Source organism: Nycticebus coucang, chromosome 5 (genome assembly GCF_027406575.1).
Source record: "Nycticebus coucang isolate mNycCou1 chromosome 5, mNycCou1.pri, whole genome shotgun sequence".
In the NCBI taxonomy this organism is placed as follows: domain Eukaryota; kingdom Metazoa; phylum Chordata; class Mammalia; order Primates; family Lorisidae; genus Nycticebus; species Nycticebus coucang.
This window is the reverse complement of record NC_069784.1, coordinates 51509515-51535177: the sequence shown is the minus strand read 5'-3', so window position 1 is coordinate 51535177 and position 25663 is coordinate 51509515. Positions and strand designations below refer to the sequence as shown.

The following is a 25663-nucleotide window of genomic DNA, read 5'->3' as shown; positions in this document are numbered from 1 at the left end:
TCCTATACATACATATCTATGATAAAGTCTAATTTGTGACTCAGGCACAGTAAGAGATTAACAACAACTATTAGTAAAGAGTAGAATCCTTATAACAATAATTTCACAGAAGATTCATTCCTAGCAACCTCAGCATGTGATGTTTTTTCCTTACTCAAGATCTTTCACTTTTTCTTTTTTTGAGACATAGTCTCACTCTGTCATCCTGGGTAGAGTGCTGTGGTGTCATAGCTCACAGAAACCTCAAACTCTTGGGCTCAAGTGATCCTCTTGCCTCAGCCTCCCAAGTAGCTGGGACTACAGGCACCCGCCACAAAGCCCGCTAATTTTGCTATTTGTAGTAGAAACAAGGTCTCACTCTTGCTCAAGCTGTTCTCGAACTCCTTAGCTCAAGCAATCCAACTACCTCAGCCTCACAGAGTGCTATTACAGGCTGAGCCATCACACCCAGCTAATCTTTCACCTTTTCACTTAAAGGAGGCACCTTAGGCTTCTCTTTGGCTTTATTCAAATACCAGTGTCATTACTCTTGTGCTTTGGGGCCATTATTAAGTAAAATAAGGTTTACTATAATGGAAGAGAGTGCTGAGATAGGGACACCGCAACACTCAGATCTCACAACAGAGCCAGGGACTCAAGGGACTAAGGTTGGGCATGGGGACAGCATGGAGCCTCAGGGACAAATGGAGGAGTTGGCCTAGCTGGGCCCGCATGTCAGTTCATTGTGCTACTTAGTGGAGCATGCAACTGAAAACTGATGAATAGTTTATTTCTGGAGTTTTCCATTTATATTTTCAGACTGCAATTCACCATGTGGGTAGCTGAAACTGTGGAAACCAAAACTATGAATAAGGAGGGGGACTCCTGTATCTGAGAGGGTAGAAGGATGAGAGGCATGACTGGGATACCAAGAAGTGTTTGCTCAGTTAAAGGCAATAAGGAAAAGTGGGAGGAGGAAGGGAACCTGCATGACTGTAACAACCACAGCTGAGCTACATTCACAATACTCTTGCCACAGTGTCACTGTAGCTGACCTGGATTATGCAAAACACAAAATCCCATCCCATACTCTTAGTATACAAGGTGAGTCTAATGATAAAATATTTCTCTGCATAAAAAAAGCACCCCTCTGATTACCTAGGTCTTTCATCAGAATGGCCTTGTAGTATTTTTTCTGCAATGCTGACATGCCGTGGTATATCACTACTTCTGTCTTCCTGGGAAGCTCTGTAGCTACCTCGGCTTTCACTCGCCTCAGCAGAAATGGCTGCAAGAGTCTGTGCAGTTCACTGGCTATATAAGAAAAAATACAAGTCTGGGACAAAAGGCACTGAACTACTAGCAAACATATAACAATTTATTTTTGTTTCTCATTTTCATGTTAATCTTACATTCTAGGCCAGTATGGTAATTTTTCATAGTATTTCTTCCTTCACTGGGATCTTCTTCCTAACTCCTTCCGTAATCATCATTAGCTCTTAACCCAAGAACCTTAGTAACACTCAAAGAACTTGATTCTTACTAATAATGTCATTTGGATGAAGCTCTTTTGTTTCCACAGTATTATGCCTTTAATTTTTTTGATTAGCGTGACAGTTTAGAAACACTCGGCAATACTGTTCCCATTTTTATAACCGAGTTAAGTGAGGCTCAAAGAAATAAAGCAATTCATTCAAACTCACAAAGATGGATGTAAATGTCTCCAACATTCAAATTTGATTCTTTGACTTCACATACCTTGTTTCCTCGAGTGTCTTTTTTAAATGTCAAAATAAAGCCCAGGTGTCTCGAATTTCAAAAACCAGACTAAATTAGAATTATACTTAAATGTATGGGGCGCCAGATACAGCAAATAAAAATATAGGTGTCCAGTTAAATTTGAATTTTAGACAAACAATAACTTTTTATTTTATTTTTTATTATTAAATCATAGTTGTGTACATTAATACGATCATGGGGCACCATACACTGGTCTTATAGACCATTTGACATATTTTCATCACACTGGTTAACATAGCCTTCCTGGCATTTTAAAACAACTTTTTAACAGAAGTATGCTCCATGTAATACTTGACCTGTATTTTATCTGGTAATCCTAAACAGGGGAGTAACCAGAGTGGGCTCCCCAGGAAATCTTCAGCTTTTGGTATGGGCATTTTTGCTGTAAGAAGCTCCTTGAACTCTTAGTTACCTAGTACATAAAATACTTTCTACTTGGCATACCTCCCATTTGTTTTGAAAAATCATCCCAGGATAATGTCACAGGGATAAACAGATAATTCTACAAGGGGGGTAGGGGGAGGTATGAGAGCAAGAAGATTACAATGATTAGCTATATGAATGGGGAAGGCTTTCCTCCTCATTTCTACCCCCCATCCTTCCCAGACTCTTGGTTTTGGTGCAGTGCTGAAAAACACACAAGTGTTAGAGAATGCAGAATAGTAGTTTCGGACTGCAGCACTCATATACTTTCCTGTCTCAAGAAGCGGCATATAGAGTTAATAAAGTTTTTTATAGCAATTACAAGTTGGGGGGGAAAAAAAAGTCTGCAGATTAGCAGGCACCTTCTACTTCTTCCAGAAATGAACCAAATAAGCTCTCTTATAGAATAACGTAACAAACCAATCAGAGTCAGGAATAGCAGACAATTGGGAACAGCATTGAGGGATTTATTATTTAATAACATCTCCCTTATGCCTGTGGCTCTTTATCTCCCTGGAAAGTGTTCTCTGGTTTTCAATTCTCTTTCTTTTCTGTCTATAATTATTATGTACTAGGGCAGTTCCTACACCAAGACCCCTTGGGAATGATTCATAGGAAAGAAACTTGCCTGACTCAGACTCTTTCTCAATATCCTGGTAACGTTGAACAAAATCTTCCACCTGTTCCTTGGGGAAAAGGTCAGGTTCCACAAAACTGAGGAGGGAGTAGAGTTCTTGCAGGTTGTTCTGGATGGGAGTTCCGGTCATCAGGAGACTGAAGACTACTGAGAACTCAAATATATAAACAAAATAAAACCTCCTAACACTGGGAAGCAACATGAGCTACCCATCACCACCTCTACCTACACAGAGAGGCACGATTTAATGGCATAATCAGTGACCACAAGGACACATCAGAAGGCTCAGGTTCAAGTTGTATACTAGCTGTCTGATGTAGAAAATAATACCTCTTCGGTTTCAACTATAAGAAGGAGCTAATCCTCAGAAGAAGACACTATTATTAGGATGCAAAAACACTTGGTGAACTCTTAAGTCCTAGTATAATATATTATATTGGAATATAAGCAAATTACCTGGTACCTGTTGATCTGGCGTGGTTATCGTTACTCAGTCTACGTGGCGATTCAAACTGTCTTACTACCCTATGTAGGGACCAAACTTCAATTATAGCCACAGAAATTAATGTATGTACTCTCATGAATGAACAAGCCTTTATCAGGCTAATAATAAAAAGCAGCCCCTTTCCACTGGCTCCTCAGAAAAAGGCCAAGTCTTCAGTTCTTAGTAATAAAAATAAAGCTGGGGGCATCAGCATACCAGATTTTAGTCTGCTACAAAGCCATAGTGCTCAAGACAGCATGGTACTGGCACAAAAACAGAGACATAGACACTTGGAATCGAATTGAAAATCAAGAAATGAAACTAACATCTTACAACCACCTAATCTTCGATAAACCAAACAAGAACATACCTTGGGGGAAAGACTCCCTATTCAATAAATGGTGTTGGGAGAACTGGATGTCTACATGTAAAAGACTGAAACTGGACCCACACCTTTCCCCACTCACAAAAATTGATTCAAGATGGATAAAGGACTTAAATTTAAGGCATGAAACAATAAAAATCCTCCAAGAAAGCATAGGAAAAACACTGGAAGATATTGGCCTGGGGAAAGACTTCATGAAGAAGACTGCCATGGCAATTGCAACAACAACAAAAATAAAGAAATGGGACTTCATTAAACTGAAAAGCTTCTGTACAGCTAAGGACACAATAACCAAAGCAAAGAGACAACCTACACAATGGGAAAGGATATTTGCATATTTTCAATCAGACATAAGCTTGATAACTAGGATCTATAGAGAACTCAAATTAATCCACATGAAAAAAGCCAACAATCCCATAGATCAATGGACAAGAGACGTGAATAGAACTTTCTCTAAAGATGACAGATGAATGGCTAACAAACACATGAAAAAATGTTCATCATCTCTATATATTAGAGAAATGCAAATCAAAACAACCCTGAGATATCATCTAACCCCAGTGAGAATGGCCCACATCACAAAATCTCAAAACTGCAGATGCTGGCGTGGATGTGGAGAGAAGGGAACACTTTTACACTGCTGGTGGGACTGCAAACTAGTACAACCTTTCTGGAAGGAAGTATGGAGAAACCTCAAAGCACTCAAGCTAGACCTCCCATTTGATCCTGCAATCCCATTACTGGGCATCTACCCAGAAGGAAAAAAATCCTTTTATCATAAGGACACTTGTACTAGACTGTTTACTGCAGCTCAATTTACAATCGCCAAAATGTGGAAACAGCCTAAATGTCCACCAACCCAGGAATGGATTAACAAGCTGTGGTATATGTATACCATGGAATACTATTCAGCCATTAAAAAAAAATGGAGACTTTACATCCTTCGTATTAACCTGGATGGAAGTGGAAGACATTATTCTTAGTAAAGCATCACAAGAATGGAGAAGCATGAATGCTATGTACTCAATTTTGATATGAGGACAATTAATGACAATTAAGGTTATGGGGGGGGGAAGCAGAAAGAGGGAAGGAGGGAGGTGGGTGGGGCCTTGGTGTGTGTCACACTTTATGGGGGCAAGACATGATTGCAAGAGGGACTTCACCTAACAATTGCAATGAGTGTAACCTGGCTTATTGTACCCTCAAGGAATCCCCAACAATAAAAAAAACAAAGGCCAAGTCTAGGCTACAGTGCTATTTCTCCTCTGCTTTGCCAGAATGATGCAAGAGGTAAGAGAAGGGAATGAAAGCAAAAGCAAGACAAAGATAAGAGACTGGAGGTAACATTCAATAGCCTGAAGTTGGCCTCTTCATGACTCCATAGAACTTCCAATATTTTAAACAGGTAAAATGGGGGAGGGCACAACATACCCCATATATAGCTGCTACTGCAGGGTTATAATGAGACTGGCTGTGTTAAATGAGCTTCCCCTTTGAATATGATCAAAAGAAAGTTGAAACATTCCCAAAAATACAATGTGTTTTATTGCGATAGGGTCTTATTTACTTGATAGTCAGATTTTAGTAAACATTATCTCCTACAGAAAAGAGGAAGAAGAAGTTAGGCCAGATGAAGTAGTACTTCTATCATCCGCAAAATGTTCATATATCCCAGCAGACAGGAATGAAAAAAAAGGTTTCAATTTAAAGGGAGTTATGGGGGGAGGGAGGAATAAACAGGTGGAACACAGGGAATTTTTAGGACAAACTACCTGTACAATACTATAATGGTGGACACATGTCATTACATACTTGTCCTACATCACAGAATGTACAACCCCAAGGCAAACATGATGTAAAACTACAGACTCTGGATGACAGTGGTGTGTCACTGTAGGTTTATCAGTTGTAACAAACATACCACTGTGGTGCAGGACGCTGATGGGAGGTGCTGTGTATGTATGGGGGTGGGGAGCATAAAAGAAATCTTTGTATTTTTCTGCTAGATTTTGCTGTGAACCTAAAACTGCTCTAAAAAAACAAAGGCTATTTTAAAAAGGGGGTTGGAGGCTTGATAAAAATTAGACCATTCTAGGAGTTTACCTCTGAGAGAGTCTTATGCAGCAGGGAGTTTTGGTTTTTCAACCTGTGAGCTTCATCTACAACAAGAACACTCCAAGGGAATCTGTAAGGGAAAAGAAAAAATCCAAGCTTTCAGTTTTATGTAACTTAAACACGTATCTCACAATCAAAAGTCTTAACAACAAAGCCATGATTGTTATTAAAAGATTAACAGTAAGCCCATCGTACTAGAAATATAACCAAATTACCTTCCATATATACACATAAGACAGTACTTTAAGGTAATAAGGTTTAGGGAATTTTCTTTCTACGATAGGACAAACCCAGGCAGAAAGGAAGAAGCCAGAGACAGATAAAGTAAAAAGAAACATGTATGAGTTCCTACTATGTGCCAGACAATGACTTTGGGCTTTATGAGTTACTTAATCCAAAAAAATTCAGAAAATCAATATAATCATGCTCATTTGACAGTAAGGAGACTGAAGCTTAAGCAAAGGTTAGGTGACTTGGTCAAGGTCACAAAGATGGTGACGTTCAAACACAGAAGAGAAATCAAGAGACTGTGATGTTATAGTAGATAAAGAAGTGTGACTTTAAATGGAGAAGTGGTGAATAGAATCAAATGCACATGAAGATATATCTATTGGATTTGTTAATATGTAGGTCATTGATGATGCAGTTTTACAGTGTTGTAGGGAACTGGGGGTCCAAAGAAAGTGCAGATGTCCAAGGACAGGGCTGGGTAATGTGAGCAGAGGACATGTTTAAGGATTACTAGGAGTAGGGTCCAGATGGAGTTAAACAATGGCCCTGAGATAAAGTGTCCATGCATGGCTCTGTTTGAATTAGCCTCCAAACAGATTAGGTCCTATTCCCTTGTGAAAAACTAGACACAAAGGTGTTTATACACGCAGGCATTCAATAAATGTTTGTTCAATGGAACGGGACACAGGAAGGTGGATCTAGGATCAGTAAAAGGAAGTGGGTCAAATTACTCATCAAAGGACATTCTAAACGGGATGCTCCCTGAAGAGGAAGAGATGGAAGGAATTCCAAAACTGAATGGAAAGACTGAAGAGGTAGCATCTAATCGTCTTCTAATCTAATTTTCTGATCCAAAGATTGTCTATTGTCCAAAACATTCCAAATTTTTTCATATTAGCATGCACAGTCCGAATTGTCCACAACTAACCTCTTATATTAAACTTCTCTGCTACGCTAGTTTCAGAATGTGCAATACTGTACTATGCAATATAACCTTACCCAAGATACTGAAAGAATACATCATGTTTTGGTAGTCAGGCTATAATACATTATTAATGTCCCTCTGTTACATGGCTCGTAAATCCACCTGGATTCAAAATAGATTATCTGAGATAGATTACATTTCTTCTGAATAATGTGAACTCCAGTGCACCTGGATCCTTTGGGAAGTTCTCTTAAAAAGAGGATCCACAGCAGTGAGTGCTGGGTTTAAACTTCTGCTTTGCCACTTATCAGCCATGTAGCCTTGGATGCAACATTCAATTGCTTATTTTACTCATATTTAAAATAGATGATAATACCTGCCTAGGAGGGTTTTCATGAAGATTAATATATGTAAAGTACCCAACAACATCTATGTCCCAATTTTATTGTCTTTGAGATGTCCTATATATTGCCATGTATTATGAACATCTGTGTACTTCTTATCCCTGTATTGGAGTCTATGTCCTCTTAGGGCAGCTCTATGATTTACTTTCCACTATTGCTGATAGCTCTTAGAACAGTGCCTTCCCAGGGAGACATTAATAATAAAAAGAAAAGGAAAGCATTATCTTCTTCCTAAGATAATATGCTCACTTGAATAAAATACTAGGGTAGAAGTTATAAAATCTATGACCTAGCCTTCAGTATTTCAAAATAAGATGAAAACAGAAATCCAACTTACAAAAAACCAGATGAAAAATAACATTTAAAATATTGATAAAGCACTTTGAAGACAAACATTTTGGAATATTAAAATGAAGAATTTCCTACTAACCATGTCATAACTACACCAGTTATGAAGAATGAAATTCCATAAACATTCTTTCTTTCTTACTTACCTAAAATCTAGCTTTTATTTAATTTACACTGTAACCTTTCTCTTGACCTAACCATATATTGCAACATGTTATTCCTATTATCAGTTGGTATTAGAAGTTAAATCTAAGTTTCCTATACTTCACGAACCAATATGAGGTCTAAAAATTAATTAGACGTATACTTAAAATTCCCTTTCTCATTCTACAGCTCACATGAATCACCTCCTACAGTATATTAAAATCTCCAAACAGCAGTCCTGAAAAGTGTCTGTGGAGGTTGGAATATAAAGAATCTAATACAGGGGTCCTCAAACTTTAAACAGGGGGCCAGTTCACTATCCCTCAGACCATTGAAGGGCCGGACTATAGTTTAAAAAAAACAAACTATGAACAAATTCCTATGCACACTGCACATATCTTATTTTGAAGTACAAAAACAAAATGGGAACAAATACAATCACACCACCTCATGTGGCCTGCGGGCTGCAGTTTGAGGACCCCTGTATTAACCACATCACTTATATTTAATCTCATTTAATTCTCATAACAGCCATCCAAGGTAAGAAACAATTATCCTCATTTTACAGATGAAGAAGCTGCAGTTCATGGAGATTACGTAACCAACCCGAGGCCTAAAAGCCAGAGTGTAGGACTTCTGTCATGCTGCCTACCATAAACAGGACCATAGAAGACAAGCCAGACACATGGGGAAAGGGACAAAGTGCTAAAATGCAAAGGACAAACACGACTTTCATGAGGCCTTCAACATAGTTTCTAAAACAGGGCAACCTACTCACGATTTTAGAAAAGATGCATCTTTCAAGCAAATCTGAAAAATTAAGGAAGACAAATTATAAAGGCCAATATTGATAAACTCTGGTATTAATAAGCTAGTTTGGGGGGAACTCTCTTAAACTACAGGATTTACCTAAGTCTTATTTGGTCTAGGTAAAAAATGTCTACACATGACTTCTAAGTAGCACTATCTTAAGAACAAAAAGAAGGGAGGCCTGATTAGGGAATAGGTACTACTTAAACAGTGATCCAGACAGTCTTAGACTGAAACTAAGCATCTATATTTCTGTCTCCCAATAAGAGTTACAAGGCCTCAGTTCACAAAACCCTTTTCCTGGCCTGCCTGATTTCTATCAAGTAACACCTTCCTGGGAAGCCTTCCCTCTTGATCCACCGGGAAAGAGGGGGAGAGACATCTAACTAATTTGAAGTACAATGATCCTTCACTTCTTTTGGTCATACCCTCTTCTTTGAGAATCTGATGAAAACAGAATCACTTCCCAGAAAAGTATGTTCTCTCAAAAAAATTAAATATAATTTTAGTCAATTCTACAACTTATAAGGTAGTTCTTGTTATAGAGAAACAAAGGGATACCTCATAGGTGGTCAACAGCACATGAAAATGCGACTCTTGTTTCAGGTCTCGCTGAAGGTAGGCTCTTTTTTCCTTATCACCTGTGTATGTTATACAGGAAAGACCTGGAGCAAATCTGAATCCAGGAAAAGATGCAAATGAGCACAATTTCCAGAGTCATGGGCCATGGTGTGCATACTGGGAAAGTTACATTTCATGGGAGGCTTGCAGTATGCAGCCCTCATGAGGTGCGAACACCAGAAAGAGTCCTGGGGTTCTGAATCTTATTTCAAGTCATGGTTAATCTTCAGCCCAAGTTCCTAGGTGAATAGGTAGAAGAGTCAGATTCAAAAAGGTCTTGTGCTGACTCTAAAAATATAAGTTGTTTTTCCAGGTTGGTTCCTTCCTATTATCACCATGAAAAAGATGGCTTCTCCTTTAAATCATCAAAATTCCCTAAAACTGAGTATTAACCAAATCTCAACTGCTAACAGTAATCCTGTAGTAACATCCATTGGACCCTCCCCCTATCATATCCTGAGTTCTACTTACATTGCATTAGTTTGGAGTTTTCTGGAATCAATAAACTCGTTGAATAGGACAACGTATTGTTTTATATTTCACATATCATTCAGAAAAAAAAAATCTTCACCAACATAAATAATAAAATTTCACTTTTACCTCTCCATCTCTTCTTTCCAGTTGCTCAAAACAGACAAGGGACAAAGAATCAGAAATGGTCTTTCATCATTTAATCTTCCTGCCAAGTAAATGAAGAGAGCGATAGTCTGGAACACAGAAAAAGAAGGCAGTTTGGATTACATTTCCCCATGAGAAACAACCACAGAGTTCCCACAACCCTGTAGGGAATACAAACTCTTACATAAAACTTGCTTTACAAAGAAATGATGTTAATCCTAGCATGAAATCATGTAAACCTCAATATACTTGCCACAGAAATTTATAGTACTCAATTACTTCAAGTTAACAAGCAAAGAAGCTCAATATTTAGGTAACTGAACCTCTAATGCAAAGAAAAACATTAGGAAAGACAGCAGAAATCAAGAAAAATAATGCATCTGGTAGACAAGATCAGGAATACTCTGAAAATACAGGCAGTCCCGAGTTACAAACATCCAACACACGTACAGCTCACACTTACAAATGGAGGTTAGTCCAGGTAACAGGCAAATGTACCTGTTCCAAATTACATACAAATTCATTCTCAGAAAAAACATACAGAACCTATCTTATTCATAACCCGGGGACTGCCTGTATAAAGGGCTAAGACAAGACCGTGAAAACGACCCACCATATGGAAGCCCTCTGCTGCTTGCCGGGCTCTCCTGAGGATGCTTTCCTTCCTTCCAAACTTCCTCCTTCCTTCTCCTACTCTTTTCCTTCCTCCTGTGCGTATTTATAGAGCATTTTCTATTTGCTAAGCACTCCTCTAAGCTCCAGTTATACAACAGTGAACAAAATAGACAAAACTGCTAGCTCTCCTGGAACACACATTCTAATGGGGACAACAGATATTAAACAATCTTCCTATGCTTCAGTAAGGGTATAAAATGAAAATTTGTGTAAAGGCAGATGGACATACATCAGGAAATCCCAGCACGTGCTTCTGGGAAAGTTGCTATGATATACAGAGAAAATAACACTCTTTTTTAAAAACAAAAATGTGCTAGGAGCCTCCATCACCAAATGCTCAATTATTTCTGAGGCAAATCTATCCTAAGGATATAATTCAAAATGCCAAGAAAGCTATACATCCAAAAATGTTCAGATCAGGACTAATTTAAATAGCACAAAAATGGAGGGGAATCACCATTCTTCACTTGTAAAACATTTAAGTAAATTATGATAAATTCTCATGATGGAATATTATGCAGCCAGTTAATAAGAATGATTAAGAAGAACATACATGTAATAAAATGTAAAATGATGATAGTGTCAAATTGACAAAATACCTACCATATGTGCACTATAATTTCAAACATGCAAACCATACATTATGACTCATGTTTGTGATTAGACAGACACTGCGATTATAAGGTGGCGGTGGATTTTTATAATGAAAATATAGTTTCTCAGCCCAAACTGTGCCCAGAGCAATCCTTTAATGAGTGACTTACTGGACTAAAACCATTCTGTTTAGCTTTCTCAGAGGACACAATTTAGTAAAAGTTTTTCTCTTATTACCATAAACCAGGTTTATTTACAAAACAAATTTGGAGTCACCAGTGAATTCTACCAAACATTTAAAGAAGAAATGATACCCATCTAGATAAACTCCCCCAGAAAACTGAAGAAGAAGGAATACTTCTTGTTTCATTCTACAAGGCTAAGTTTACTCTAATACTAAAACCACACAAAGACATTACCAGAAAAGGAAATTACAGACTGGTTTGCTTCATGAACATAGATGCAAAAATTCCAAATACAGTTTTAGCAAAACAAATCTGGAGGGTTTTTTAGGGACCTTACCACAGAGCTACACAAATACCCTGGGGAAAGGATAAGCAGAATTTGCTGCTCCGATTGAAGTCAGAAGAGCAATTCCAGTGACCAAGGCAAAGGAGACCACAGGCAACACTCTTTCCTAGTGCAGGAGCCAGTTAGCCTGGATCCCAGAGACATCTGCAAAACTGATCTTTGTTCTAGGACCACAGATACCAGATAAGGAATGTACCAGGCCCAGATGTGTTTGTCAGAGAAAGCCGAAGATGACCAATGTGGTACCCTGGGATACTCTATCTACTCAAAAGTCATGCTGCATTCTGAATAATTCTGAGTTTGGTAAGGTGTACTTGGTTTAAATAAAGTAGTCTCCAATACACAGTCACACTAGCCTATGTTTTGTAAACAAAGTTATCCTTGGTGGTGGGGGTAGTTGAGCTTCCCCCAAATTTGATGAAACTCTTGCTCATTCTGAGTGTTCACTGACAAAACCTTATTGGGATTGGGAAATATATTTCAATGGTTTCTGATGAAGCTGCCTCTGCTGTGTATCTTGACTGCACTGACCTTCTTTGTCACGCTATAGGTATGTAAACCTTGTGGGATTAACCTTAGGGGTGTCTACAATTGTACTTTCCATCGATCTAAGCCCACCTCTCAACACTGACATTTGTCAGCCTAGGGCAGTGCTGGTGATCATCCTGCCACAAGCATCACTCTCAATGCACGACCTGCCTGCCAACACACAAGGAGGCCATATCTGATCCCCCAGGTCTTAAGATTATCCCACTTCCTTTTAAGGTCATTAGATGGCCTTAAACATAGGGTATGTTCTCTGCACTCCTCTTGCATGGCAGAGAAGTGGGAAGTGGCTGCACCCCTACTGAGAAAGGGCCATTTATATAAGAAGTGACCCAGCTAACTACAGGAAGCATTGCTGGGAAGGTCAGCTAACTACATAAGTATTGCTAAGGTTAGTGAGTTTGACCCCTGGGTAGGTACACTTGCTTTTCATAAGGAAAAACTCTTTGTCCAAGCCCATTAGCTGCAATTTTAACTCAGGCATATATAAATGGCCAGATGAGATAAGGAGAGGAACATAATTCAAAACCTTCCCACAACTGGAAAAATTAACTCCAAGGTTGTGATCTCTTGATAAAGGTTCAGACATTTCACCTCCTAATATAAAAGTAAATACTATAACTACCAGATAAAGATTAGGTAACAAGTTATAAGGAAGCATTTCTGTGGGGGTGAAGAGTGGATGTCCCACAGTAGCATACGTACCTGGCAGGTCTTACCCAGCCCCATCTCATCCCCCAGGATGCAGCCATTTTGACAATGGAAGCACTGGGCTAGCCAGTTGACTCCCTCCAGTTGGTAAGAACGTAGATGAATCCCTAGAAATAAAAAACACAGCAAATCTGAAGAGCAGATATTTCAGCACATATATAGGCAACGTTCTAAAACTTTGAATAAAGAACATGGCCTACATTCCTGTAACTCCAAACCTTACTGGCTGTATCTTTTGCTGGGAAGTTACAGTTAAATAACTGCTGACTTCCAAAATACTTTTTAAGCAGACTTAGTCAACATTATTATTCAAAGCTCTAAAACAGCCTGTCATTGTTATGTGATCCACTTGATAGATTAGAAAGTCATCTTGGGATTTGGCCTCTACTCTGCCCATGTCTCCTGCCAGTGCCCATTCTAGGAAACAACGTATTACTGAAGCAACTTAGCAAACAACACATGGACTGTGCATGCGCCTGCTTGTTTAATTGCACCCAATTAAATCTGCTACTGGTGCTAAAGGAAAAACCTCAGACAGGACTACATAAATAACACTTCAAGGTTTAATGGGCAGGAAATGCCCCAAAGATGTATCTTTTCTAGGACATGGTCATAGCCTCTTCTGTGACCATTACTCTCTCTGAGTGCTCACAAACCCAGCAGGGTATTTGTAAGCTGCATCCCCAACAGGCTAGAATTTCAGAAAAGCTTCAAGTGAGAAAGGTAAGACTGTCTTCAAGTGAGAAAGAGGCTCCCGTCCAGAAGGAGAGTTAAAGGACAGAAATTTAGCAAGTAACCTGGCAAATTAGAGCTGCACCAAGACAGAAGGTTGAGGAACGCATATCAACCCTGCTGAGGCACGCTGCAACCCCAAGGATACAAACAAAAGGGCCTGGACTGCAGCTGGTCAGCACTGATTCTGCGGCACGGGAGTGAGGAGAGGACGGTCCGCTGAGAGGGAACCACGCCCCAGCAGTGGTGCCCCAAGGCGCAGAGCAGCAGCCATTTTTGGCAACAATAGGGCTCACCCCTGGATATTCTGGAGTCACACCCCCTGTCTCTCTGGGCAACCAGAGGAGGCTGGGCATTTTCTCAGGTGGTAACCACCAGTGGAACAGATCTGGGACGGAAACGCAGGCCCCGGGAATTTAGCCGGGACAGGAACAAATTCCGCAAAGTTGTTCACTTCAGTGAGTAACATCAATCAGGGGTGGCACTGGAACTGAGTGAACATCCCCTAGCCTCCATCAAGCGCCCAAGGTTGTCAGGCCTCACCTCCCCCTGCAGCATAGAGGCAGAGAGCAGCAGCCTGGCTGAGGAGACATAGATATCCTTGTGATTCAGGCAGGTGCAAACCCCTAGAGTATCTGCTCATTGGAGGCAACTGGGTCACAGCCCTGAGGGGTTATCAGTGACTAGGGGTGACAGAGGTACAAGGTGGGGAAGGAGGCATCAACCCTTCCAGACAAATCTATTTGCTGGGTGGGTCCGCCTGACCTCACAGAGCACTGGAGCAAGTCATATTTGAGTTGTCAGCAGACCCCTGTGATCTAGTTGTCAGAGACCTTTTAAACTCTTCCACCTGAGACAGGTGCTGACTGAAACAATTGATTTGGACCTTTTGAACTGAGCCAATCACCCAAGGACTATACAAGTGGTGCCCTGGGTGTGTGGTTGCAGGAAGGTTTGATTTTCCTTTTCCAATTGTTGCCTGTAGGGGGCGGGGTGACTTAATTGCTGGTATTTCTCCAGTTGAGACTTCAACCCAGAGTAACTGTTTCACTAGGGTCAGACAGTGACCAGCTGAAAACAAGACAGAGCCACTTAGCCCCACCACAACAAGCAGGTTCCCAGTTTCTCAGGACGTAGCACTGTACGGGTCCTCGGCAAAGCTCCAGGGTAAAAGTCAAATGATGTAAAATAATCATGGGGCGGAATCAGTGGAAAAACTCTGGTAACATGAATAACCAGAGTAGATCAACCCCCACTCCCGCAAAGAAAGATATGGCAGATGTAACTGAAGATCCCATTCATAAACAGATAGCCGAGATGTCAGAAATCAAATTCAGAATCTGGATTGCAAACAAGATTAACAGAATGGAGGAAAATTTGGAATTAGAAATTTGAGGAGCAATTCAAAAGTTGGAATTAGAAATTCGAGGAGAAATTCAAAGTTGTCTCAAGAATTCAACAAATTTAAAGACAAAACCACCAAAGATTTTGACACATTGAAGCAAGATTTGCAGTCCTCAAAGATCTGAAAAATACAGTAGAATCCCTCAGTAACAGAGTGGAGCAAGCAGAAGAAAGGATTTCTGACATTGAAGACAAAGCCTTTGAACGCTCCCAAACTCTCAAAGCTAAAGAGGAATGGAGAGCAAAAACGGATCATTCTCTCAGAGAGCTCTGGGATAATTTGAAGAAGGCTAATATCTGCCTCATTGGAATCCCAGAAAGCGATGAAGTGGCTTCGCAAGGCCCTTCTCCATGAAATTATGAAAGAGAATTATCCAGACATGCCAAGAGATTCTTTTTTTTTTTTTTTTTGTAGAGACAGAGTCTCACTTTATGGCCCTCTGTAGAGTGCCATGGCCTCACACAGCTCACAGCAACCTCCAACTCCTGGGCTTAAGCGATTCTCTTGCCTCAGCCTCCCGAGCAGCTGGCACTACAGGCGCCCGCACAACGCCCAGCTATTTTTTGGTTGCAGTTTGGCCAGGGCCAGGTTTGAACCCGCCACCCTCGGTATATGGGGCCGGCGCCTTACTGACTGAGCCACAGGCGCTGCCCATGCCAAGAGATTCTGGAATTCAGATAGGAGACAGTTTCAGAACCCCAGCACGACTCAACCCAAATAAGACATCCCCCAGGCACATCATAATTAACTTCACTAAAGTTAATATGAAGGAGAAAATTCTAAAAGTAGCCACAGGTAAGAAAACCATTACCTACAAAGGGAAGAATATTAGAATGACTGCAGATCTCTCTGCTGAAACTTTTAAAGCCAGAAGAGGGTGGTCATCGACTTCAAATCTCCTAAAACAAAATAACTTTCAACCCCAGATCCTGTATCCAGCTAAACTGAGTTTCATTTATGATGGAGAAATTAAATACTTCAATGACATTCACATGTTGAAGAAATTTGCCATAACTAAACCAGCTCTTCAGGATATTTATCAGACCTATCCTCCATAATGACCAGCACAATCCTCACTCAGAAACTTTTGATCAAACTCCAACTTCCACAGTGGCGAAAGGATTAAAAATGTCCACTGGACTTTCGAAAAACTCAATACCCCAATTTTACCAGACTTATCTATATTCTCCATTAATGTGAACGGCTTAAACTGTCCTCTAAAGAGGGACAGGTTGGCTGACTGGATACAAAAACTCAGGCAAGATATTTGCTGCATACAAGAATCACATCTTACCTTAAAAGACAACTATAAGGATGGTCATTCATATTTCAGGCAAAAGGTAATCAGAAAAAAGCAGGTGTTGCAATTCTATTTGCAGATACAATAAGTTTTAAACCAACAAAAGGAAGGAAGGATAAGAATGGTCACTTCACATTTGTTAAAGGTAATACTCAATATGATAAGATTTCAATTATTAATATTTATGCATCCAACCAGAATGCACCTCAATTTATAAGATAAACTCTAACAGACATGAGCAACTTGATTTCCTCCAGCTCCATAATAGTCAGAGATTTCAACACTCCTTTGGCAGTGTTGGATAAATGCTCCAAAAACAAGCTGAGCAAAGAAATTTTAGATTTAAACCTAACCATCCAACATTTGGATTTAGCAGACGTCTACAGAACATTTCATCCCAACAAAACAAACTTCTTAACATACTTCTCCTCGGCCCACAGAACATACTCCAAAATCGATCACATCTTATGTCACAAGTCTAACCTCAGTGAATTTGAAGGTAAAAATTATTCCTTGCATCTTCTCGGACAACCATGGAATAAAAGTTGAACTCAGTAACAACAGGAATCTGCATACTAATACAAAAACATGGAAGTTAAATAACCTTATGCTGAATGACAGCTGGGTCACAGATGAGATTAAGAAGGAAACTGCCAAATTTTTGGAACAAAACGACAATGAGACACTAATTATCAGAACCTCTGGGATACCACAAAGGCAGTCCTAAGAGGGAATTTATAGGACTGCAAGCCTTCCTCAAGAGAATGAAAGACAGGAAGTTAACAACTTCATGGGACATCTTAAGCAACTGGAAAAGGAAGAACATTCCAACCCCAAACCCAGGAGAAGAAAAGAAATAACCAAAATTAGAGCAGAATTAAATGAAATTGAAAACAAAAGAATTATACAACAGATCAATAAATCAAAAAGTTGGTTTTTTGAAAAGGTCAATAAAATAGATAAACCTTTGGCTAACCTAACCAGGAATAAAAGACTAAAATCTTTAATTCCATCAATCAGAAATGACAAAGACGAAGTAACTACAGACTCCTCAGAAATTAAAAAAATCCTTAATAAACATTACAAGAAACTTTATTCTCAGAAATATGAAAGTCTGAAGGAAATTGACCAATACTTGGAAGCACATCATCTTCCAAGACAAATGGAAATGTTGAACAGGCCAATATCAAGTTCTGAAATAGCACCAACCATACAAAACCTCCCTAAAAAGAAAGCCGGGGACCAGATGGCTTCACGTCAGAATTCTACCAAACCTTTAAAGAGGAACTCGGACCTATATTACTCAACCTGTTCCAAAGTATAGAAAAAGAAGGAATACTACCCAATGCGTTCTATGAAGCAAACATCACCCTGATCCCCAAACCAGGAAAAGACCCAACAAGAAAAGAAAATTATAGACCAGTATCACTAATGAATATAGATGCAAAAATATTTAACAAGATCCTAACAAACAGAATCCAGCAACACTTCAAACAAATTATACATCATGACCAAGTCGGTTTTATCCCAGGGTCTCAAGGCTGGTTCAATATACGTAAATCTATAAGTATAATTCAGCACATAAACAAATTAAAAAACAAAGACCACATGATTCTCTCAGTTGATGCAGAAAAAGCTTTTGATAATATCCAGCATCCCTTCATAATCAGAACACTTAAGAAAATTGGTGTAGAAGTGACCTTTCCTAAACTAACAGAGGCCATCTACAGCAAACCCACAGCCAATATCATATTGAATGGAGTTAAACTGAAATCATTTCCACTCAGATCAGGAACCAGACAAGGTTATCCATTGTCTCCACTGCTCTTTAACATTGTCATGGAAGTTTTAGCCATCGCAATTAGGGAAGAAAAGGCGATCAAGGGTATCCACATGGGGTCAGAAGAGATCAAACTTTCGCTCTTTGCAAATGATATGATTGTATATCTGGAAAACACCAGGGATTCTACTACAAAACTCTTAGAAGTGTTCAAGGAATACAGCAGTGTCTCAGGTTACAAAATCAATATTCATAGATCAGTAGCCTTTATATATACCAACAATAGTCAAGCTGAAAAAACAGTTAAGGACTCTATTCCATTCACAGTAGTGCCAAAGAAGATGAAATATTTGGGAGTTAGTATCTAACAAAGGATGTGAAAGATCTCTATAAAAAGTATGAAACTCTAAGAAAAGACATAGCTGAAAATGTTAACAAATGGAAAAACATACCATGCTCATGGCTGGGAAGAATCAACATTATTAAAATGTCCATTTTATCCAAAGCAATATACAATTTTAATGCAATCCCTATTAAAGCTCCACTGTCATAAAGATCTTGAAAAAATAATACTTCCTTTTATATGGAATAAAAAAAAACCTCCAATAGACAAGACATTACTCAGAAATAAAAACAAAGCAGGAGGAATCATGCTACCAGACCTCAGACTATACTATAAATCAATAGTGATCAAAACAGCATGGTACTGGCACAAAAGCATAGAGGTAGATGTATGGAACAGAATAGAGATCCAAGAGATGAACCCAGCTACTTACCGTTATTTGATCTTTGACAAGCCAATTAAAAACATTCAATGGGGAAAGATTCCCTATTTAACAAATGGTGCTGGGTGAACTGGCTGGCAACCTGCAGAAGACTGAAACTGGACCCACACCTTTCACCATTAAATAAGATAGACTCTCACTGGATTAAAGATTTAAACTTAAGACATGAAACTATAAAAATACTAGAAGAGAGTGTAGGGAAAACCATTGAAGAAATTGGTCTGGGCGAGTATTTTATGAGGAGAACCCCTGGGGAATTGAAGCAGCTTCAAAAATACACTACTGGGACCTGATCAAACTAAAAAGCTTCTGCACACCCAAGAGCACAGTAAGTAAAGCAAGAAAACAGCCCTCAGAATGGGAGAAGATATTTGCAGGTTATGTCTCCGACAAAGGTTTAATAATCAGAATCCACAGAGAACTCAAATGTATTAGCTAGAAAAGAACAAGTGATCCCATCACAGGCTGGGCAAGGGACTTGAAGAGAAACTTCTCTAAAGAAGACAGGCGCACGGCCTACAAACATGAAAAAATGCTCATCATCCTTAATCATCAGAGAAATGCAAATCAAAACTACTTTGAGATATCATGTAATTCCAGTAAGATTAGCCCATATCACAAAATCCCAAGATCAGAGATGTTGGCGTGGATGTGGAGAAAAGGGAACACTTCTACACTGCTGGTGGGAATGCAAACTAGTACGTTCCTTTTGGAAAGATGTTTGGAGAACGCTTAAGAGATCTAAAAATAGATCTGCCATTCAATCCTGTAATTCCTCTACTAGGCATATACCCAGAAGACCAAAAATCACATTATAACAAAGATATTTGTACCAGAATGTTTATTGCAGCCCAATTCATAATTGCTAAGTCATGGAAAAAGCCCAAGTGCCCATCAATCCACAAATGGATTAATAAATTGTGGTATATGTACACCATGGAATATTATGCAGCCTTAAAGAAAGATGGAGACTTTACCTCTTTCATGTTTACAAGGATGGAGCTGGAACATATTCTTCTTAGCAAAGTATCTCAAGAATGGAGGAAAAAGTATCCAATGTACTCAGCCCTACTATGAAACTAATTTATGGCTTTCATATGAAAGCTATAACCCAGTTATAACCAAAAATATGGGGAAGAGGGAGAGGGAGGGTAGGGAAGGGAGAGGATGGATGGAGGGAGGGAGGGCAATTTGGTGGGATTACACCTACGGTGCATCCTACCAGGGTACATGTGAAACTTAGTAAATGTAGTTTACTAAGTAAACTAAGTTACGTAGTTTACACAATAACTAAGAAAATGCCAGGAAGGCTATGTTAACCAGTGTGATGAAAATATGTCAGATAGTCTATAAAACCAGTGTATGGTGCCCCATGATCACATTAATGTACACAGCTATGATTTAATAATAATAATAAAAAAATAATGCTTCAACAGAGGAGGACTGTTAAGAATGGAAATGATACTTCATAAAGGGAGTTTAACAGCATTCAAGGATGGCAGAAAAATTTCTGAAATCCACACAGAGCTTCTGCTACCTCTCTTTTCTCTTAGGAAAAAAAAAAAAAATCCAATTTCAGAGATAGCCAAATTTGGGGAAGGCAGACTAACCATTCTTTACGTAAGAACTATTTGCAACAATATAATTCATAATTTTTTTTAAAAAAACTATACAATATATCATAATTGCAGAACATTACAAACTTAAGTTATTTTTCTTAGGCGCTCACTAAAAATCAGAGAAATGAACACTTTACATAAATTGCAGTATTTCAACTTAATTCTTATAACAATCCTACACAGTCGGTATTATTCCTATTTCATAGATTAGAAACTTGAAATAGTCAAAGAAAACTGACATGTGAAATTTGGAGACTTGTTTCCAAAAAGATGTAGTGTATGTACTTTCTCCTATTCCTTCTGACAGGCGTGGAGGTGATATATAACACAAACATAGGAGACTCTGAAAGGTATAGTAAAGGAGCAGACTGGCTAGAAACCCTGGAACCTGAGGAATGATAGGATAGTAAGTTCCCTGGAATTTCTTTTTAAGAAATCAGTAAACTGGAAACATCACTTGGTGTAGACAGAACAAATAAAACACACCCAACAAAAGCCTGCTCCTGCTAAAAATGACAGCCTAGCAAGACAGAAAACTTTTAGACAATATTCTACAATATTCTCTATTCTAACTGCCAAACACCATGGGGGTGGGTCTGTGGCTCAACCCAAACCAGCAAAGCAGATTGAGCAAAGATTTTTTTGCACAAATACAAGGAGTTGCCCCAACACTCCAGCAGGTTGCTATAAAAGAAGGCCAAGTAGGAAGCTGGCATTTTTATCCCCACCCACCAGTTGTGAGGCCCTTCCATGCCCCTTTATCTGCCTTTAGTCTCCTATATTTGTGTTATACATCACTTGATTTCAGCCAGTAACAGGAGGAGCCAGAACTCCCACCCTCCCCCAGCAGGAAAGAAGAGACGTTGACAGAGGCTGAGAAGATGAGCCTGGACTGCTAGCTATCTCAATGATGTCCAGGTTCAAATTAAAAACCATTCATCACATCAAGAACTAGGGAGGTTTCAAACTGAACAACAAAAGATAATCAATAAATGCTGGCACCTCGATAACGTGATGTTGGAATTATCTGAGAAAGATTTTAAAGCAGTAATGAAGAAAATGTTAAAACAAGCAATTAAACACTCTTGAACAACCGAAAAAGTAGAAAGCCTCAGTTGAGAAATAGGAAATGCCCACAAAGAACTAAAAAGATGAAAAAAACACCAAAATGGGAATTTTAAAACTGAAAAATACAATAACCAAAAACAACCTTAATAGATAAAATCAGCAGCAGAATGTAAGGAAGAGAGAAAGAATCAGTGAACTGAAAGGCTCACAGTCAGGTGGGCAAAGAAAGAGAAATTAGACTGAAAACAAATGAACCTCAGGAAACTGCAGGACCATAACAAAGGATTATTATGGTATGCGATATATGACCATCAGACAAATTGAAAAGTTCAATAGGAGTCTTTTATTTAAAGCTGTATTTTCAGACTGGCCAGCAGGCTACCCCACTGATAGAAAATCGGGGGGCGGGGGGGGCAGCGACCTCCAGCTTTAAGACAGTTTATATAGGTTAGCATGTGTAACTAAAAATAGCTTTTTTTTTTTTTTTTTGTAGAGACAGTCTCACTTTATGGCCCTCGGTAGAGTGCTGTGGCCTCACACAGCTCACAGCAACCTCCAACTCCTGGGGCTTAAGCAATTCTCTTGCCTCAGCCTCCCGAGTAGCTGGGACTACAGGTGCCCGCCCCAACGCCCAGCTATTTTTTGGTTGCAGTTTGGCCGGGGCCGGGCTTGAATCCGCCACCCTCGGTATATGGGGCCGGCGCCTTACCGACTGAGCCACAGGCGCCGCCCTAAAAATACCTTTTATTGAGCCAGCAAAGCAAGCTACGGGTTTCACAACCTAGAGCATACAGAAGTGGTTTTGTGGTAATTTCTGGTATGTCTGGCTAGCTTAGCAAAAATTATTTTAAAAAACAAGAACTATAAGGTTAGTATGCCTCAGCAGTGCTGGCAGCTTCACTGGGGTGGCCTCATCCTGCTTTCCCAATCCGGACCCCATTACCTCTTCCAGACTAACTTCTTGCTTTTAGCTTCCTCCTTAACAGGGTGTGGGGAGGGGGTCGTTGTACAGCACTGGAGCCCACTGTCTCAGGATCTAACGTTTGTTCACTGATACTCAGTAAGGAAAGGATAAGAAAAGATAGGGCTGAAAAATGCTTAAAGAAATAACAGCCCAAACTTCCCAAATTTTGCAAAAGACCTACTACAGATTCAAGAAGCTGAGTGAACCTCACACATGATTATTAAGCTGCTAAAAATAAAGACAGAGAGTAGCTAGAGAAAAACAACATCTTCCTTATAGGAGAAAAACTATTCAAATGACAGCAAACTACTCATCAAAAGCAAGTGGCACATGTCTGGAGTATTGAAAGAAAAAGGGCTTATTGTGTAAGGCTTACTACCGGGCTATGAAATAAACCTCAACAAATTTAAAAGAACTGAAATACTGAGTGTGTTTTCTGACCACAATGGAACCAAATTAGAATCACTGACAGAAATGTAAGAGGAGGGCGGTGCCTGTGGCTCAAAGGAGTAGGGTGCCGGCCCCATATGCTGGAGGTGGTGGGTTCAAACTCAACCCCCGGCCAAAAACTGAAAAGAAAAAAAAAAAAGTAAGAGGAAATCTGTAAACCCTGGAACCTAAACAATACACTTCCAAAAAATAATCATTCAAAGATTAGTCTGAAGGGAAATAAATATCCTGAACTAAATAGAAATGAAAATACAAGATATCGAAATCTGTGGGGCAAAAATTAACTCAAAATAGATCATGAATAAATGTAAAAATATAAAAATTTTTGGGAAAAAAAACCCCAAACTCTTTAGCATCTCAGCCTAGGCATTAAGTTCTTATACCTGACACCAAAAAACCCACAACATCAAAAACACGATCCATAACAGGAAAAATTGGTAAACTGATCAATTTAAGTCAAAATTTAAAACTTCTGCAAACCATGTATCTGAGAACAATACTAGTACCCAGTATTTGTGAAAACACAAAACCAACCAATTAAAAAATGGGCAAAAGACATGAGGTACTTTATCAAAGGGGATATATATATCATTAGCCAATATGGAAATTAATATTAACACTGCAAAGAGATATTACTACACCTATATTAGAATAGCCAAAAATTAAAAGTACCAATACCGAATGCTGGCAAAGATGTAGAGAAACTGCATCACTCATACCATTCACTCTGAAAAAGGTTTAACAGTTTCTTTAAAAAAAAAATCTGTGGCAGATTCTCTTGCCTCAGCCTTCAGAGTAGCTGCAACTACAGGCATCCACCATGATGCCCGGCTACTTTTTTCTATTTTTGGTAGAGACGGGGGTCTCGCTCTTGCTCAGGTTAGTCTCTAACTCCTGAGCTCAAGCAATCCTCCCACCTCAGCCTCCCAGAGTGCTAGGAGTACAGACAGGCATGAGCCAGCACATCCGGCCCGCTTTGAAAATTAAACATGCAACTACCACATCAGGTACCCACAGCACTCCTAGGAATTTACTACAGAGAAATGAAAATTTATAATCACACAAGATCTGTATACAAATGTTTATAACATCTTTTTTTGTAACGGCCTCAAACTAGAAATGACTCAGACAGCCTTCAGTTGGTGAATGTTTAAAATAAACTGTGGCATATCCACACTGTGTAGTAGTGCTCAGCAATAAAGAGAAAACTAGGTCAGCACGGTGGCTCTCACCTATAACCCTAGTACTCTGAGAGGCTGAGGTGGGCGGACTGCTTGAGTTTAGGAGCTCGAGACCAGCATAAACAAGAGCAAGACCCCATCTCTACTAAAAGTAGAAAAACTAGCTGAGCCTTGTGGTGAGCGCCTGTAGTCCCAGCTACTTAGGAGGCTGAGGCAAGAGAATCGCTTGGGACCAAGAATTTGAGGTTGCTGTGAGTTATAACGCCACAACACTCTACCCACGTCGACAAAGTGAGACCCTGTCTACCAATAAATAAATAAATAAATATCGAATGCCTGTATCACTGATTACTGATGCACAACTTTGTCCCACTGCCAAGGCCCGCAATGGTCTCCCAATGTAGAAACGGGAAGAACGAGGCTGGGGCGGTCTGTTAGCCGCCGCAGACCGCAAACTTCGCGCCTTGAAGACGCTCCGGAAGCGCCAGTGGAAGCAGACCGACCGTACGCGCGGCGGGGAGCAGACCAACTTTGCTCGGCCGTCTATTTCAAAATACATCGTTGGCGGAGAGATTATCAGGGGCGAATTGTAAAGTACCTGCACGCGCACAGCAAACGGAGAAGAAAACTGAAGCTGGGCGATGAGTTCTGATAGCTTTACTGAAGCAACCAACGAACCCCCCAGGTCAGGAGCCAAACCTACACCACCGGCGCTCCAGGACGCCCTCTCGCCTTCGGAGGCTGCACTCGCGCGGGCCTCACTTACCAGTCTCCCCTCCCGCGGGCTCGGCCCGCTCCCGCGCCCGCAACGCCAGTAGTTTCGCGCCTGCCGGCCCGTGCGGCACAGGCGGGAGCCGGGTCCACCAGCCCCCGGGCACAGGCTCCTCTCCACCCACGATGCCGGCAGCAGGAAGGGAAAGCCCCGGCCACAGCAGGCAAGCCACCCACCGAGCAGTCCTCCTGCGGCGCCCGCGGCCCGAGCGAGGCCAGTCCCGGCGAGTTGGGCGGAAGTTTGCCCGGAGCCCACACACCTGTCAGCCCCCACTGCCGCAAGTCCTGCTCCTGCACCCGCGCCTGCGCCTTCTCAGGTCTGCCCCGGGTCTGCAGCGCCACTAAGAAGCCGGGAATGTTATCCCGGCGCGCTGCAGCCGGGGTGTCCTCCATTCCGGCGGGAGTGGCCCCGCCCGCGCTGCCCCGTGCGCTTTTCCGTCGCGTCGCTGGAAGGCGGGTCCGCAGCGCCTCGGCCAGACCTGCGCGCGCAGTGACCGCCAGAGGGCGCGTGGTGCGCGGGTTCCCCGAGCCGCGCCAGTGCTCGGAGTTTCCGGCTGCTGGCTCATTCCCTATGCTCCCGCGGTGCGGACTAGGAGGGCTGACTTGGTCTGGCTAGTGAGCTTCTTT

The 25663-nt window shown here is 40.5% G+C and overlaps 1 protein-coding gene across 1 annotated transcript in view; it reads right to left on the bottom strand.

Annotated features, from left to right (window-relative positions):
• CHD1L (chromodomain helicase DNA binding protein 1 like) overlaps positions 1-25458 on the bottom strand; it is a 61872-nt gene extending 36414 nt beyond the window's left edge. The window contains exons 1-8 of the mRNA XM_053592606.1: positions 25297-25458; positions 12976-13088; positions 9907-10013; positions 9247-9361; positions 8654-8685; positions 5812-5893; positions 2827-2993; positions 1138-1289 (exon numbers count right to left, since the gene is read on the bottom strand). Coding sequence (XP_053448581.1) covers positions 1138-1289; positions 2827-2993; positions 5812-5893; positions 8654-8685; positions 9247-9361; positions 9907-10013; positions 12976-13088; positions 25297-25429 — 901 coding nt within the window. The 5' untranslated portion in view covers positions 25430-25458. The remainder of the gene's footprint in view (positions 1-1137; positions 1290-2826; positions 2994-5811; positions 5894-8653; positions 8686-9246; positions 9362-9906; positions 10014-12975; positions 13089-25296) is intronic.
• Between the last annotated feature and the right edge of the window lie 205 nt (positions 25459-25663).